General features: G+C 28.1%; 1 protein-coding gene across 4 annotated transcripts in view; it reads left to right on the top strand.

Annotated features, from left to right (window-relative positions):
• Gbs-70E (Glycogen binding subunit 70E) overlaps positions 1–12540 on the top strand; it is a 33101-nt gene extending 20561 nt beyond the window's left edge. For all 4 annotated transcript variants that reach the window (XM_008196032.3, XM_064356027.1, XM_015984590.2 and 1 more), the window contains 3 exons: positions 4573–5091; positions 8670–9222; positions 11972–12540. In XM_008196032.3, the coding sequence (XP_008194254.1) occupies positions 4579–5091; positions 8670–9164 (1008 nt within the window). In that variant the 5' untranslated portion in view covers positions 4573–4578 and the 3' untranslated portion in view covers positions 9165–9222; positions 11972–12540. The remainder of the gene's footprint in view (positions 1–4572; positions 5092–8669; positions 9223–11971) is intronic.
• Positions 12541–13920: the final 1380 nt, after the last annotated feature.

The raw sequence follows: 13920 nt of genomic DNA, 5'->3' as shown, positions 1-13920 counted from the left end.
TCAACAAGGAATTTCATAAGATATCAATTTTCTAGAATATATTTTTAATTTTAACAACCAAATCCATTGTTTTATCAGTTATTATGTACGAGCATTTTTTCAGTGATTAGCTGATCAGTCGCCATAATCCACTGATATTATATTTATTCTTCAATGAAACAAGATTAAGCTATTTTTATAATCAAACATAACGTACAACTTTCTTATCCTAACTTGAACTGCGATATAGAAAACAATAAGACGACCGATAATGAACTTAATTTTTAAGAAAAGTTACAAATGTTTAATAAATATGTATATACAGATTGTTAGAGAATAATTAAGCAAATTGCTAACTTTGGAAGCTCTTGGTCTTTTACAAATCACAATGAAAAAAAATAATTAACTAAAGTTTGGAAGAAACTCTAATTTTTCAAAACATAGATTTGCAAAAATATTTTCGAAAGCTATTTCGGTCAAAGTGCTATTTTATCTACTAAAAACTGTAAGAAATTAGTTTAATATCTGGTATACCTATTTTAGAAAAATTGATTAATTAAAAAAGTTTGGTAATATCAATAAACTGAAAATTACGAAAATATTAATTAATGGTACGTTTTGCTTTTACTTTTTCAAACGACAGTATTTTTCTTGATCTACTTGCATTTCGGAAAGTGGACACGTATCAATTTATTTCCAATTGTTAAGATTAATGTGTTTAATTTTTTATTAGTAGAGACCGGATTTTAGGAAACTTTTCTAACACTCAATTTTTAAGGACTCTTCTTAACACTCAAAATAAATTTGTTTTGTTAAAAATGGAAATATTTAACACTCATTTTATTTTTCCTCAATTTTTAAATTGAATTGTAGTATCCTAAAAGAGTGTTAAACATCCTACAGTTGTGTTTAGCCTTTCTAATTTAAAATGAGATGTTTTTTAATTTTTTGTTGGTACACGCTCCCTAAAATGGTTACTTTGGGAACTGCTTTGACTCCGCAAAATGCCATTTTAAAGGATAAGTACTTAAAGTCGTCACAGCAACACTTTGCGAACTCTAATTCACTTTGCGGACTCCATTTTGTTTATTATTTGACAAAACAATAATTATTGTTTCAATAAATCAGTCGTAGCTATGACTTTCGGTCCACTGTACTCGTGATAAGGGTGAATTGGAAATGCAAAGAATTTTAAAATTTTGTTGTTTTAGAGAGATAGTACCAAAAAAGTTTGTACACAACACTTCCGCAAAATAGTTTTAGCGGATTTGTTACATAAATAACTAAATTAGTATTAAGTTTAAAATCATTACATAAAATTTTTCAATTTCATGGTTATTTTATTTTACATTTTTGTTTCTCAGGCTTCAGTGTTTCAGCTTTTTAGTTTCTTGATTTCCTCATAGTATTTTACATTATTTGTTTCCCAAATTTTTCAGTTTTTCGTGCTCTTTTATTATTTTATCTTATTTTTAATGTTTTTACTTTGCAGTTTTATAGTTTTTTAATTAACAGTCTTTCACTTCTGGTTTCTTGAACGGTTTATCGAGAGATAAATTTTGTCGGTTGGATAGTTGCTAAGATAGAGATAATCTGATTGGTGTTTCTATAGAAATTATGGAACCGATAGAATTTATCTAACGATAATTCGTTCAAGAAACCGGGGGTCAGTCACTCAGATCTACAGAATTTTTACATTCCAGTTTCTAAATTTTTCATCTTTTTACTCTCTTAGGACCGGTTTATAAAAAGCCCTGTTAAAATTTTATTCGTTGTTAACAACGCAAATAGACCAAACAAATTGGTTCAATTTGGTCACGTGATCAGTTTATCACGCATTTAATTGTGGATTAAATTAATAACGCTTCTATAAACGGTTGCTTAGTGTATTGGTTTTTTATTCAGAATCTAATGTTTCAATTTATTAGTGTTTTTTTTAAATTTTATACTTTTTTAGTTTTTCAGTCGCTCATTACTTCAGAATTTCCTTTATTTTTTTATGTTTTTAGTTTCTTAGTGTTCTTTTGTCAGTGTTTGAGTCAATAGTGGGTTATGTCTGAATTTCTATAAATGTGCAACCAATAATATTGATTTTAGCTAAATAAATCGGTAATCGTTAAAAAAATTAAATTTTATCCACGATTATATTGTTTTGGGTAGATCAAGTTTGTCTTAAAAGTTTTGCTAAAATTTCATTATGGATTATTATTATTTAAAAGATAAAAAATCAGTGTTGATTCAACTAATGTTTTTAAAAAGCAACCGAAGTATCCAAGTGGTAAGTGCAATTAGTATTTTTGCTTGTATCTTAGGATATGTCAGAAGCAACTCACTGTTGACTCACCCTGTATCCATACTCTAATTCTATATCAAATTATTAATTATTTTTTAATTTTAAACAGTTTTTGTGTTTTGTAAAATTTATGTATATTCAGTTCACTTTCGTAAAAACCATTGTGGTGGAAATTGGGTAATCTTGGCAGGTTAATCAATTCCACCACAATGGTTTTTATGAAAGTGAACCGAAAGTATCTGAACCGAAAGTATCAGTTTCGATTTTGGAATAAAAAATGTTCGCCTACTGTTAATTTTGATTTTAAATATTTTAAAATTGTAATTACACATTTTTTTATACCGACAGTGTAGAATGAAAGTACTACTTTTTTCGGATACATAGTTTTTGTGTAATAAATCAAAAAAGTGTGTTTTGTTAAAAAAATTATATTATTTTAAAAACTAAGCAGAAATGACCATTTTATTTACATCTACGGCGTAACTGATTTTATTCTGTGAGAAAGACCGTCCTTAAAACCAGTTCACTGGTGTCTCATTTGTTTCAGGAATTAGTAACTTACAATAAAAATATTTATTACTTCCTATTTGTTTATCTGATGCACAAAAAATTACAAGACGATTGGCGCTTGTCATTGGATATCCGAGGGATATTGCACTTCTATATGTAAAACAGGCCAATCATAAGGCGTTCAAAACTGAACAAAAAATTGTTGTTTGATTATTTTGTAAATGTTGACCAAACCATCTGGAATTTCGTTGTTTTTTTTAAAAATTTCAAGTTTCCTATTACACTTGTATTCAAAAATCATGAATGAATAATTGTCGATCGATTTGCTTTCGATAAAGATTATTCAATTAGTTCGTGTTCAGATTCAAACATCGAACAAGTTTTTTAGCAAAAACTGAATTGTTTTGCAGGATTTTCTCACAAAGCTCAATAATTTACAAAATGAGGTCAGATCAGATCAGTTTTTCAACAATATCTCAATTGTTTTGTAGGATTCTCTCACAAAACTCAATAATTTGTGAAGTTAGGTCTAAAATCATTGTATCTTCTTAGTTATTAACTTGGACATTTATGAATTATGTTTTTATTTAGAAAGTTTAATGTCTTTTGAGAAGCAAAATCAATGTTCTTTCTTTTCAGTTTTATATAATTTATTCATTTATCACTTTTTCAGTAACTTAGATCTATGGAATTTTAATCTTACTGTTTTTTATTTTTTTTATATACCAGTATTGAATTTTTTTAGTTTTTAGTTTTTTAATGTATTATTTTTTATTCAGAATGTCATGTTTTAATTTATTACTGTTTCTCTATTTTCTGAAAATTCTCAAGAGTTTGCAAATGCAAATCTATCTTGAAAAATGACTTACTTTCTCACTCTGAAATTTTAGCATATTTGGTTCACTTTTATAAAAACCATTGTGGTGCAAATAGCGTAGCCATGGCATTAACTTTTATATGAGTTGTCATGGTAACAGCTTAGTCATTTACACCACAATGGTTTTTATCAAAGTGAACCGAAAATAAATAGCATAACAAAATTAGAAACAATAAACCTGTCACTTGTTGAAGCAATTAAACTCGTGAATAAAGTGTAAATGTTTGTAAAATGTAGTTCAGGACTTGTGGAAAATTTAATTAGTGACAACAAAACATTCTGAAAATAAAAATCTACTGAAAATAAAAAGGTCAAATTGAATGAAAAAATATTGATAATGCAGAGGTGTCTGATTTTAATAGTATTATGTATTTTAATGCAGTGAGTTGATTTTGTGGGTTAAGATGAATTTTATGGAAAAGCGAACTAATTTCGAACAATACCTAGGTTCAACAGTCTTTTTACAGCTTTTTTTGTGTAATAGATAATTTTAATTTTTTGACAAAACGTAGTTTGTGTTGTTTGTTTGTTTTTGTAATGGAATTTATTGCAATAAAAATTATGTTTTTATTTATCTCGTATTAGGGTTTAATAAAAAATGTATCCTAAATTTCTTCATAAAAATCCGGTCTCTATTTATTAGTACACATTATTAATTAGTCGGCAATATTAGAGTAGTGATTAAAGCAGTCAAAACTAGGAATTTGTGAGAACGTTCCGAAAATTCATAAAATACAATTTAACTGTTAAATGTGGGAATCACTGACGCAAATTTTTCATCACGAGTTATAAACAAAATTTTGCTTATATTGATGCAAGATCAGTACGCCAATAATAATTTGACATTAACGCTTCGCCAACAAACGTCTAACCCACGTGTGAAACAACTCTCTTATATCTGTTTTTATTTCAGCGTCCAATGTGTCCTGCAGTAGCTTATGAAATGTTGGTGGCACACAGTCCGCCGGTGTTTAGCCACAGCCCTCCAACAGGATATCTTTCCGACTACACTTCTTCGTTCCGTTTCAACGTTGACCACATCCCACGACCCTGTCGAATAGTTGCTGCACCGTCTACAACCCAGACTTTACCTAACAAAAGTTTCGTCAAAAAAATGCCTGCTTCCCCAAAACGTCCATGTCTGGTTATACGACCTGACGATACTTCTGTTTGCAACGACGAAGACCCCACAAGTCCCACTCGGCTTAAAAAGAAAGTGGTGTTTGCTGATGATAAGGGCATGTCTTTGACGCATGTTCGAGTCATGACGGAACCTTCGAACGTGCCACCGCTTTGGAGTTACAGATTTTTGGCGGAGGTCACACAAGGACTTTCAGCTGAACCGGAAGTGGTGGACGAACCCTGGGAGATCACGTTTCCACAGCCAGCGTCCGATTACGTACAGTTTCGGAAGACTTTGGAAACAAAGAAGGTAAACTGTTGCTTTTGTTCAATTTCTCATACAGAGAAATCGCACTTTTTTCGAGCTCCACCATGGGGATCTCAGTTATAATAAGAGATGCGAGGTCGGTTAAACTCGGGTAAAGTTATGTATTTTTATGCTTAACAATTATCTGATGCGTTATTTTTAGATTTTGAATTATTGGAAAAAAACTGAAATGTGTAATTTGTTTTCGTTTTTATTTTTTCAAGCAAAATTAAAAGAACTAGAAATTTTTAACTAGGATGTTCTCCAGGCGCTTTTTTACAAGGAATCTACATCTGTCATCGTATTTTCCAAGACATTCTTGATGTCAGAGATGCAACACACAACTTTGGTTTTTCTTATGAAAGCTATATTCGCTTGTTGTACTTTTGAAAAGTGTTTTTATTCCTGATTACTACGATGTATCACATGATACGATTGAATCTTACATGCTGATTAAAATGGAGGAAAAAACATTTTTGCGAAGAGCGCTTTGTAAAAAACGACAATAATTTTGTTTTTAAACAAACAAAATTTTGAGGGTTTAACTATTCAAAAACTAAATGACATGATAAGTTAGAAGTTTATTCTTCGCAAAACAAAACAAGACAAAAGTTATAAAAATTTTGTTCACATATATATTTAATAGAACAGTCAAAATCTAGTCTATTAAACAATATTTTTGGCGTTTTTTTCCAAAGGACTCTTTGCAAAAACGCTTTATTTTCTTAATTTTAATCATTATGTAGATTTTGATTATATCATGCGATACATAGTTTTGTAATCAGAAACAAAAAATTTTTCAAAAATACAAGTATTAATTATGGCGTTCATAAGAAAAATCAAAGTTGAATCTTGTAGCTCTGACATCAAGAATGTCTTGGAAAAGTCAATGACAAATTTAGATTTTTTGTTAAAAAGTGCCTGAAGAATGTCTTACTTAAAAACATCTGGTTCTTTTGGTTTTCGCTTAAAAAAATAAAAATAAAAAATTCAATTTTTTATTTCTCTCAATAATTCAAAAACTAAAAATGACACTTTAAATTTTCTTTCGGATAATTGTTTAGCATAAAAATGCGCAACTTTGCCCTAATTTAACTAACCTTGTATCTTATAACAACTAAGATCCCCATGGTGGAGCTCGAAAGACGGACACCCTGTATCCAAATTAATAATGGTATTTTCATTGCTCTATTGTTTCTTCTCTCCATATTTTATTCAGTGTTTTTGTTATTTTAGAACGTTCTGTTTTATTGTTTTTATTATCTGATGTCTTTTTTTATTTTTTATTTTTGTCATCAATAATTATGCTCCTCTTTCTTTCTAGTTTTCTCCTTTTATGGATATTGTTACAAGTTTTTATCATTCGAATTTTTTAAATTTTATTACTTTGTAGTTTCTCAATGCTTCCTGGTATTTGTTTTTTTCTGTTCATACATTTCCGTATTGACCTTTTTTGTAACACTATTAATTATTATTAGTTTGATTGTCTCAACATGTGAGTTTTTTTTTATTCCCTTTCTTCTTTTATTCTACAGACAATGGTTGTATGAACTTTTTTTAGCTTTGTGTTAGCTTTCTTTATGACACTTCCAATGTTTACCACCTCCTTTCATGTTACGGGTAAACATTTTATATTTTTTTTCTTTGGTTACTGTCTTGTCTGTTAAGTTCTTTGAAGTGTTTATTACATATCTCTCTACTTTTTTCTTTGTTTTACAGATTTATTTATTTGTGTAGTTGTTTTACCTCTTTTTGGTTTTTCTTAATTCTTAGTTCTGTTTTTTAAATTTTTCTTCATTAAATTTCTGGGACCTTTTTTACATGGTTACGTTGACTGCTTTTGGATCATTATCTTCTTTTTCTCCAGTAAGTTTATAACTGATCAAATTTATTGTAATTATTAAATCTACTGATCTGTTTCTCTTTGTTGTCATACTTCTTTCTTTTTGCTGATGTTGCCATGATTTCTTCTTTATACAGTTTCTTCTCTCTCATTTATTTTTGTTTTCACGCAGTAATTTGTAGCATATTAACGGTTCTTTAGTAGTATTTTTCTTAACCATTTTTTACCTTTATTTATTGTGCCACTACCTTTTTGCTCCACTTTTTACTTCACTTATCTTTTGTTTCTACTTTTCTTCACGATTTGTTTATGTCTTATCTTTGTTTATTGTTTTTTTGTGTTTTTTGCGTTTTTGCACCATTTTACCCGTTTTTGCATTGAAGTGGTCTTCAATGAAGATTAACTCTCTTTCTCTTTTTGTCAATTCTTGTTCCCATATCTTCACTTTTCTGTCAAATGTTCATGTGTTGTAACTACTCAACCATGTTCATCACACATTTCATCTTTTGCTTATTATTTATCTTTATATTTCATTTAAGTGTGTAGTTTGGTTTCTTTCTCTTTTCCCTGTATACTCACTTTTTTTACTTAGTACTATGTTTTTGTATCACGTTCTCTTCCTTCAGTGTACTTATTCAATTTTTTATTTTTTTATATAATATCTTCAGATATCTTCCCTCTTTCTTGATTTGATTTACATTTTTTCATTTTGATTTACATTTTTAACTTTTTTATGCTTTTTTTCAGTAATTCAATTAAATTAACTGATTTCTTTAGTAATTTGTTGCATATTAACGCTTTTTGGTATATCTACTTTGCTTTCTTCTGATTCTTTAATTTTATAGTACTCTTTGTAAGTATTTCTTACCGTTGTTGTTTTTTGTCAATCTACTTCTTTTCTTCACTTTCCGCTTATTATTATTTTACTTTTACTATTACCTTTTGTTTCTTCTTCGTTTTATGATTTGTTTATGTCTTATCTTTGTTGTTCTTTTCATTGTATTTTTTTATCCTTACGCCTGTTTTTCTATTCATGCATTAAAATGGGCATTTACAAGTAACAAGTTTTTTTATATTTATTTTGACAATTCCGTCACGTTTTTTCTCGTTACTTCCATATCTTAGCTGATTACGAGTATAAGCTTAATTCTTATTACCTACACTTATGTACTTTTTAGTTTCATTTCTGTTTGTCGATCGTCATTTTTCTCTAGTTTTATGCACATGTTTTTTTTTGTTGCAGAACCCAAACGTATACCGTAACATCACATTTCCTTCTTTTATTCCTGTGATGAATTTGTTAATGTTATCACAATTTCTTCTTCGTCCAGTTTTTTCCTTTCGTTTTTTCATTTTATATATTTTTTTGTAATTTTGACCCTTATTCTCGGTTTTCTTTGATTTTTTCTTTGCTTTTTGTCCCTTATTTTGTCGTTTTCACTTTTATTACTCCACTTTTCCGTCTCGTCCAATTTAATTTTTTTATGCTGTCTTCTATTCCTGAGTCCATAGCTCGGTAATTCTTGTTATCTGCTTTATCTATCTACACAGTTCTAACAGTTTTTTCGGTCTATTTTTTAGGTTATGCATGCATACCGAAATTGACTTTATTTTCTCTTTTTTTTTCAGTTTTTTGAATTTTAGCAGATATTAATAGTGTTATCTTCTAGTACCTTACTATTGTGCTTTTACTTGCTATCATTAAAAGCTTTTTATCTAAGATAATATTAAATTGCAGGTGTCGTTGGAGAATGTAATCGTCAAAGAGCCCGAAGACCTCATTGTGGGAACGGTGAAAGTGAATAATATTTCGTTCCAAAAAGAAGTCATAGTTCGCATATCTTCTGATAACTGGAAAACATTTGAGGATGCTTTTTGCAACTTTGTTCCAAATGCTGGTTCTTCCATGAGTCCTGCCTACGTCTTATACGACACTTTTTCCTTTAAAATACCTTTACGTCCAAGAGCGAAGAAAGTAGAATTTTGTGTATGTTTCCGTTGCAACGAGAATGAATACTGGGACAACAATGATGGAAAAAATTATATAATAATGAAGAAAATTCAAGACCAACAAAGATATAAAACTTTCACAGAGGAAGATTTTTATAAGAGAACACAAGAGACTGATTCTTCAGTTACATCGAAATGTACTGATGCCATACAAGCTAAACTTGATTCATGGTCTGAATTCGCCAGTTGGACACATCTGGACAATTCGGGCCCTTATTGGTGAACCTTCAAGGATTTGGACAAGTTGCTGATTGTCAACCAATAACAAACATCTCCTTATGGTAAGTGAAGGAAGCAAACAATTTATTGCAATAATAAAACTTTTACAACTAGAGGTGTGTTAAAGATGCTTTTAACTACATATTAAATATTGGTTCAAAAGTACTGCTGCAGTCGAGCATCAGTTGTTAATTGTCAAGTTCAATATTTATTTTTTAAGAGTAAATACAGGTAGAAAGTGGAACTCGTAAAGGAATTTTTCAAACACCTAGTCGTCTATGAATTTCTCATGAAAAATCAGAAAATACCGCTTCATAGAACTTATGATAGGCATTTAGACATCGAATATTACCATTCTTCATTTATTAAGTCTCGAATCGAAAATAAGCTTCGATTATAAAAGTGTTTTCTTGCACAGTGTAACAATTAAGTTGCATTTTAACGAATTTTCTTTATGAAATTAATTTAATTTCAAAACTGACAGATTTGACATTTATTGACAGAGATTCAGTTGAGTAGAGCGGCACAATTTTTTTACATGTAAACCAATTCCAAAGTGAACTAGATGGGAATCATTTAAAAACACATCGTATTTAATATAAGATTAGGTCATTGGTAAATAATTTAATTCCTTATGACCATTTGTTAATAACACAAAAATGCATTATTTGTGGACATTCTTTTCATAAAGTACTTTTTTTATTTTAACGTTCAAAAATTTACTTTCTGCTTTATGGGATTTCTGAGTCTTAAGTCATCACTAGAAAAAGGATTTTAATAGTTTCTAACACGCAATTTTTTAAGGCTTTTCAAAATTTAAAATAAATGTTTTTATTAAGCATGGAAATATTTGACACCCTTTTATTATTCCTAAATTTTTAAATTGAATTGTTGTGTCTTATTTGAGTTTTAAACATTCTACCGTTGTGATTATCCCTCCAAATTTCAAATAAGATATTTTATTCAAATTTTTTATTAGTATTTAGTTTGAAATTATTACATCAGTTTTTTTAATTTCATAGTTATTTTATTTTACATCTAAAGATTTTTTGTTTCTCAGGCTTCCAGTAGTTTAGGTATTTAGTTTCATAATTTCCCCATCATGTTTCATATTATTTATTTTCTCAATTTTTTAGTCTTTTGTGGTGTTACTCTCTTTTCTTATTAAAGTTCATAGTTTGCAGTTTCGTAGTTTTTTTATTATCACTTAGCTCTACAAAATTTTAATGTTTCTATTTTTTAGTTTTTTTTGTATTGCAGTTTTTAATATTTTTTTAACTTTACATCGCTCAGTGTATTGGTTTTTAATTCATAATCAAATGTTTCAATTTAGTAGTGTTTTTCTTTTGCACTTCTATATTTTTTTAAGTTTATCACTTTTCATCGCTTAGTTTTTTGTGTTTTTAGCTTCTCAGTGTTAAAGTTTCTTTGTCACTGTTTGAACCTTTAATTTTTGAAAATCTACATACTTTAATTTTATATTAATATTAATTATTAATATATTTTTGATTAGTTATGCTTTTAGAATAAAAAAATATTTATGTAGAAGTGTCAAAATTGCAGTGTTCGCAATGGTTAATTTTGATTTTTATTAGTATTTAGTTTGAAATTATTACATCAGTTTTTTTAATTTCATAGTTATTTTATTTTACATCTAAAGATTTTTTGTTTCTCAGGCTTCCAGTAGTTTAGGTATTTAGTTTCATAATTTCCCCATCATGTTTCATATTATTTATTTTCTCAATTTTTTAATCTTTTGTGGTGTTACTCTCTTTTCTTATTAAAGTTCATAGTTTGCAGTTTCGTAGTTTTTTTATTATCACTTAGCTCTACAAAATTTTAATGTTTCTATTTTTTAGTTTTTTTTGTATTGCAGTTTTTAATATTTTTTTAACTTTACATCGCTCAGTGTATTGGTTTTTAATTCATAATCAAATGTTTCAATTTAGTAGTGTTTTTCTTTTGCACTTCTATATTTTTTTAAGTTTATCACTTTTCATCGCTTAGTTTTTTGTGTTTTTAGCTTCTCAGTGTTAAAGTTTCTTTGTCACTGTTTGAACCTTTAATTTTTGAAAATCTACATACTTTAATTTTATATTAATATTAATTATTAATATATTTTTGATTAGTTATGCTTTTAGAATAAAAAAATATTTATGTAGAAGTGTCAAAATTGCAGTGTTCGCAATGGTTAATTTTGATTTTTTTTAATTTCAATTATTAATTAAATTGTAATTATTAATTTTATTAATTAATTATTACACTGACACTGTAGATTTTAATTAGTTGTGTGTAGGTTTTACATTTCTAGAATTCATAGTGTGTGGTGTAATAAATTATAAAAATGTGTTTTCCTTAAAAAAATCAAATTATTTAAAAAACTAAGCAGAATGGACTATTTTATTTGTATATAAGGCGAAATCCTGTTCTGTGAGAAAGATCGGTCTTTTAAGCGGTTCACTGGTATCTCATTTGTCCCAGAAATGAGTAATTGACCAATAAGAATATAAAAACTTCTTATTTTTCTATGTTCTCAGACACACAATTTTTAAATGTATTGTGAATGTATATCAACTTTTAAGTTACCTAATTTCCCATATTTCTAATAACTTGTTAAATTTTTAAGTTTTTCGTTGTTTCACTGTCTTATAATTTCAGTTTTCCAATTTCTTACTGTTTTTAGTTTTTTGATCTTTGATCTACGTAATTTTAATCTTACTGTTTTTGTCTCAACTATTTAAACCATTAAAAAGTTGTTAATTTGTTTTATTAACAAGCTAATAAATAATAACTGAATTTTTTGCCTTTCAGGGACGCATAACTCCGTGAATTCACATTTGCCAAACGAACAAATCCTGTGGAGGATTCGACGACTGCTTACCTCTGGAATAGTCACTGAACCACCGAGTTTTATAAATGTTGATTTAACGGTGCAAAATACATGATGGACTGTGACTGAATCTGTGATATACGACTAAAATAAATTATAGTGTTAATAATAAATACAAGTGCCAAACAACGATAGTGCAAGATATTCTGATTGTTTTAAACCTAGGTAGCTATGTTGGAAAAGACTGATGTAGATATTTACACATCGAATTCTTACTATACTCTGTTTTTTTGTTGTTACAACTAAGTATAATTTTATTATTTTTGATGTATCAATGAACTGGTTAGGTTTTATTTGTACAGCTGCTTAAGTCACTGGTAGTTCCTTGCTTAGTTTTAGTCCTGATATGCTTGCAATATTTGAGTGTAGTTTTATCGTTTGTTATATTGTATACTTTGTTTCTTTATGTTTTTGTGTACATATGCAATATTATTTTTTGGATTGTATTGTTTTGTGGTCATGATATTAAAAGACACAACGTTGAGATTGATATGAGAATGTTTATACTCTTATGCTGTTTTATTTTGTAATTCCTTATTATTTTAGTCGGTAGCTATATGCGATTTTTGTTAATAAATCACCTAGAAATTGAAAATTGTTTATTCCTCATGTTTTCATATTTTAAAACTAAAATTTCTTATAAAAATAAGTGTATATCTTATATTTTAAAAACTAATAATCACAGAGAATATAGCATTTGATATTAAATTCTTTATATTTTTCTCTATCCATGTGAATTTTGTTCAGATTTTTTTTACAAGGATATTCAACTTTCAATGATAAAATGTTTACTACTGAATTTAAGTTTAATAATAATAACATACCATTATAATTATTTTTCTGACAATTTCTCCTTTTAATCTGATTGGAACCGCTTTTGTGTAAGATGGTCCGTATTGATGTTATCATGGTTAAATGTATGAGATACAAATAATTGTTATTTTCATTTATAAAAAATTACATATTCTCAAAATTACATATTAAATTAATAATACTTAACCAATAATACTGGTGGGTCATCGTTGGAGCAAAGCGAAAAATCCTTAGTATAACTTTGGTTATATCTTATTTTTATCCTAGGATTTACAAAATACCTTACTGTTATAATAATATTTTTCTTATACAATATATAGGATGTCTTACCTAAAACTTTCGAGTCTGATATCTTAGATATTTGTCAACCGATTTTTATGAAATTTAAAATGCTGATATTTTAGAAGGTAAAGATTAAAATCCAATTAATGCAACAACTCAAGTCTTAAAAACGTAATTTTTACATACCTTTTTTCTTAAGTCTTTTAAAAATTAATCGTCAATAAAAAATGCTGTAAGAAAAAACTCATTCGTGAAAGGCGTTTATTTTGTAAGTAAAATGTAAAAAATATTCATTTTAAATTTCATAACAATCCGTTGACAAATAACTGAGATATTAAACTTGAAAGTCTTAGCTGAGACAACCTCTACATTACAATTTATCTACAATTATCTAAAGTTCAACTATCTACAGCAGTTTAGGACTGTACTTTTGTGTTTACAACAGTCAAACTCGGCAATTAGAAAGGGATTTAAAGCTTGTCGACTTTATAAATCCAAACATTGAACCATTCATAAGATAAGGCTCAGTGTGCTTTTTGCAAATAAAGGTTTTATTAAAGCGGCCCTTAAGAACTGTTAAAATCAAATTGTCAAATCAAAAAAGTATGTGTTTTTACCCTTTTTTACCTTTATACATATCTCAAAGTCGGCAACAAATTTCAACCGGAAACCATTGTGGCGCCCCCAACTGTCAAATAAATTTTGAAAAAGGTAAATTTTAAAAAATCTCATTCTCGAAGAAATCTTTCTAAAGGTTGTTTTTTTCTTGCTGCTG

Source organism: Tribolium castaneum, chromosome 4 (assembly GCF_031307605.1).
Source record: "Tribolium castaneum strain GA2 chromosome 4, icTriCast1.1, whole genome shotgun sequence".
NCBI classification, from domain to species: domain Eukaryota; kingdom Metazoa; phylum Arthropoda; class Insecta; order Coleoptera; family Tenebrionidae; genus Tribolium; species Tribolium castaneum.
This window is presented reverse-complemented; position numbering and strand designations above follow the sequence as displayed.